A 3,002-nucleotide genomic window follows, 5' to 3' on the forward strand; every position below is an offset into this window, starting at 1 on the left:
GAGACGACAAAGTTTTAAGAAAGATCAGAAAAAAAGTGGTGAGAAGACAAGAAAGAGAGCCAAAAAGGTTATGAGAAAGGAAAGATGACTATGGATGTAGCACAGGAGAAGGGCAAGAAGCTACAGCAAGATAGGAACGAATGAGAAGAGAAGGAGAAAATGATGCTCATTCATTGAAAAGGTGGGAGAGGATGAAGAGGACAGGCAGAGAACTCGGTGTCCATTAAGGGGTTGTATTGGTCCCTCATGTAGGACATGGGTTGAGTCTTTCTTACCTCTTTCTGCAGGGCACAGGGTCTGTGGATGGTGGAGCAGTGGCAGCAGGGGCTCCAGGCCGAGAGAGCACCGAGGGTCCCCCTCCTCTGTACAACACCAACCATGACTTCAAATTCTCCTACTCAGAGATCAATTTTCAGGATCTAAGCTGGTCCTTCCGCAACCTCTACAAATCCATGCTGGAGAAGTCCTCTTCCTCCTCTCAGCATGGTGAGTCTGGAGCGGGGAGGGGAGCAGAGACGTCCTTGGGTTTTTGAACAGATGGGGACATTCTCTTCTTTCCCTCTTTCTTACTTGTAACACAAGGAGAGGTTGATCACTGGTCAGGGAAAGCATGTCAGGAGCCACAACTGCTTGGAGTCAGAGCTCTTCTGGCTTAGTTCTGAAGGACAGCTGTTTCAAGAGGTGAGCTCGGTCATTAGTTTCAGTGAGTTGGAGGAATCCCCCATCTATTAGAACTAAGGGCCATGATTTTATGGCTGCCAGCAAGTCATTCTGAGGATGACCACTAGGGGATAGCAGTAGTTTCCTTTTCCTAAGAATCCCTGCGTTTTACTGTGAGAACAATTTAACTTTATTTTTTAGCGTATTTATGTTAATTTTTATTAGGAACAATTTCAAACAGATGCAAAAATAGAGAAAATACTATAATAAACCCTCATATTTTCATTGCCCAACTTTACCAGTTACCGATATGTTAAGCTTGCTTTGTTTACCACCCAGCTTTTCTTTTCTTTTTTTTTTTTTTTTATGTTGGGGGTAGGAATTTATTAATTTATTTATTTTGGCTCTGTTGGGCCTTCGTTTCTGTGCGAGGGCTTTCTCTAGTGTGGCAAGAGGGGGCCACTCTTCATCGCGGTGCGCGGGCCACTCACTATCGCTGCCTCTCTTGTTGCGGAGCACAGTCTCCAGATGCGCAGGCTCAGTAGTTGTGGCTCACGGGCCTAGTTGCACCGCGGCATGTGGGATCCTCCCAGACCAGGGCTCGAACCCATGTCCCCTGCATTAGCAGGCAGATTCTCAACCACTGTGCCACCAGGGAAGCCCCCAGCTTTTCTTTTAAATGGAGGAATTTAATGCACATCATTCTACCTGCAAATACTGGTTCAGTATGTATCCTGAATGACAGAGACTTTTCTTTTAGTTATGCATTGCTATGATGACTCCTAACACAGTAAATAATGCTTCCTTAATATCAGTTTATATCTCATACATACTCAGATTTCCTAAATTAGCATATGAGAATGATTTGAAGTCGTTATTGGGAGACTTTTTTTTTTTTTTTGCGGTACGTGGGCCTCTCACTGTTGTGGCCTCTCCCATTGCGGAGCACAGGCTCCGGACGCACAGGCTCAGCGGCCATGGCTCACAGGCCCAGCCGCTCCGCAGCATGTGGGATCCTCCCGGACCGGGGCACGAACCCATGTCCCCTGCATCGGCAGGCAGACTCTCAACCACTGCGCCACCAGGGAAGCCCCTATTGGGAGATTTTTTGAGAGATTGTCCAGTTCAGTGCTCTGTGATTCCTGTTTCTTAAATTTTTATTTTTTATTTTATTTTTACTTTTTATTTTTTTGCTGCACCACACGGCTTGCAGGATCTTAATTCCCCGACCAGGGTTTGAACCCATGCCCCCTGTGGTGGAAGCGCGGAGTCCTAATCGTTGGACCACCAGGGAATTCCCCTAAATTTTTAAAAAGAATTTAGAGGTAGGGATGAAGTCAGGACTTCAGGTGAATCATGAGATCTTGTTCTGTCCAGTGGCCTTGGATAGGTGGCCAGAGATGAACGGAATGATAGAAAGTGGTTAGGGGCTTCCCTGGTGGCGCAGTGGTTGAGAGTCCGCCAGCCAATGCAGGGGACACGGGTTCGTGCCCTGGTCCGGGAGGATCCCACATGCCGCGGAGCGGCTGGGCCCGTGAGCCATGGCCGCTGGGCCTGCGCATCCGGAGCCTGTGCTCCACAACGGGAGAGGCCACAACAGTGAGAGGCCCACGTACCGCAAAAAAAAAAAAAAAAAAAAAAAAAAAAAAGTGGTTAGGGGTCACTTTGGGGAAAATTGTATTAATTGTCTTTCATATCCCAGGGGATTCCTATCTAGCGTTGTATTGCTAGATTGCAGCATTTGCTTGAGAAATGAGTCCAACTCAGGTGATTTGGTTGATTGGAAGTAGGGAGCTTGGAGGGCTCCCAGAAACAAAGGGAAAAATTAGATGGAGCGAGGACAGCAGAGAGTTCCCTCGTTTAATCACGGCTGAAGGCTGAAAGCCCGGGTCTCCATCTCGAGCTCTTCCCTGCCCCATCTGTTTGAGAAATTCATCCGTCCCCACTCTACTGCGTACCCAGACTCTGTTTTTCGTAGTGACTGCAAGAGGCAGAAGCGTGTAGGACAATAAGGAAAAGGAGAGAACACAGGCCCATGGCTTTGTTTTATTTATAATTTGCTTTTGGAACTTTACCTGATGTCCGATGTCTTTTGAAACTGTGATTCCAGGACTACATCCCAGATCCTTGAAAAATAGCATGAAAAGGTGCATGCTGACCTTTTGGCTAAAATTTCAGCGGTTGTCGGTGCTGTCGAGGGCCTCCGTCTGTCGGTTATCCCTGCCGGGTGGGGGGCGGGGAGGAAGGGGGCCCAGGGGACCCTGCTGTCCCAGAACGTCCCGTCTCCACCCAGTGGACTTCCTGAGCGATGTGTTGCCCCGCTCACGTACCCGCTTCCCCCC

At 48.3% G+C, this 3,002-nt stretch overlaps 1 protein-coding gene across 1 annotated transcript in view; it reads left to right on the top strand.

Moving 5' to 3' along the window:
• Positions 1–3,002, top strand: part of FOXJ2 (forkhead box J2) — a 10,404-nt gene that overhangs the window by 3,759 nt on the left and 3,643 nt on the right. Inside the window, exons 5-6 of the mRNA XM_007469369.1 lie at positions 288–525; positions 2,108–2,130. Coding sequence (XP_007469431.1) covers positions 288–525; positions 2,108–2,130 — 261 coding nt within the window. The remainder of the gene's footprint in view (positions 1–287; positions 526–2,107; positions 2,131–3,002) is intronic.

Source organism: Lipotes vexillifer, unplaced genomic scaffold, assembly GCF_000442215.2.
Source record: "Lipotes vexillifer unplaced genomic scaffold, Lipotes_vexillifer_v1.1 scaffold395, whole genome shotgun sequence".
NCBI classification, from domain to species: domain Eukaryota; kingdom Metazoa; phylum Chordata; class Mammalia; order Artiodactyla; family Lipotidae; genus Lipotes; species Lipotes vexillifer.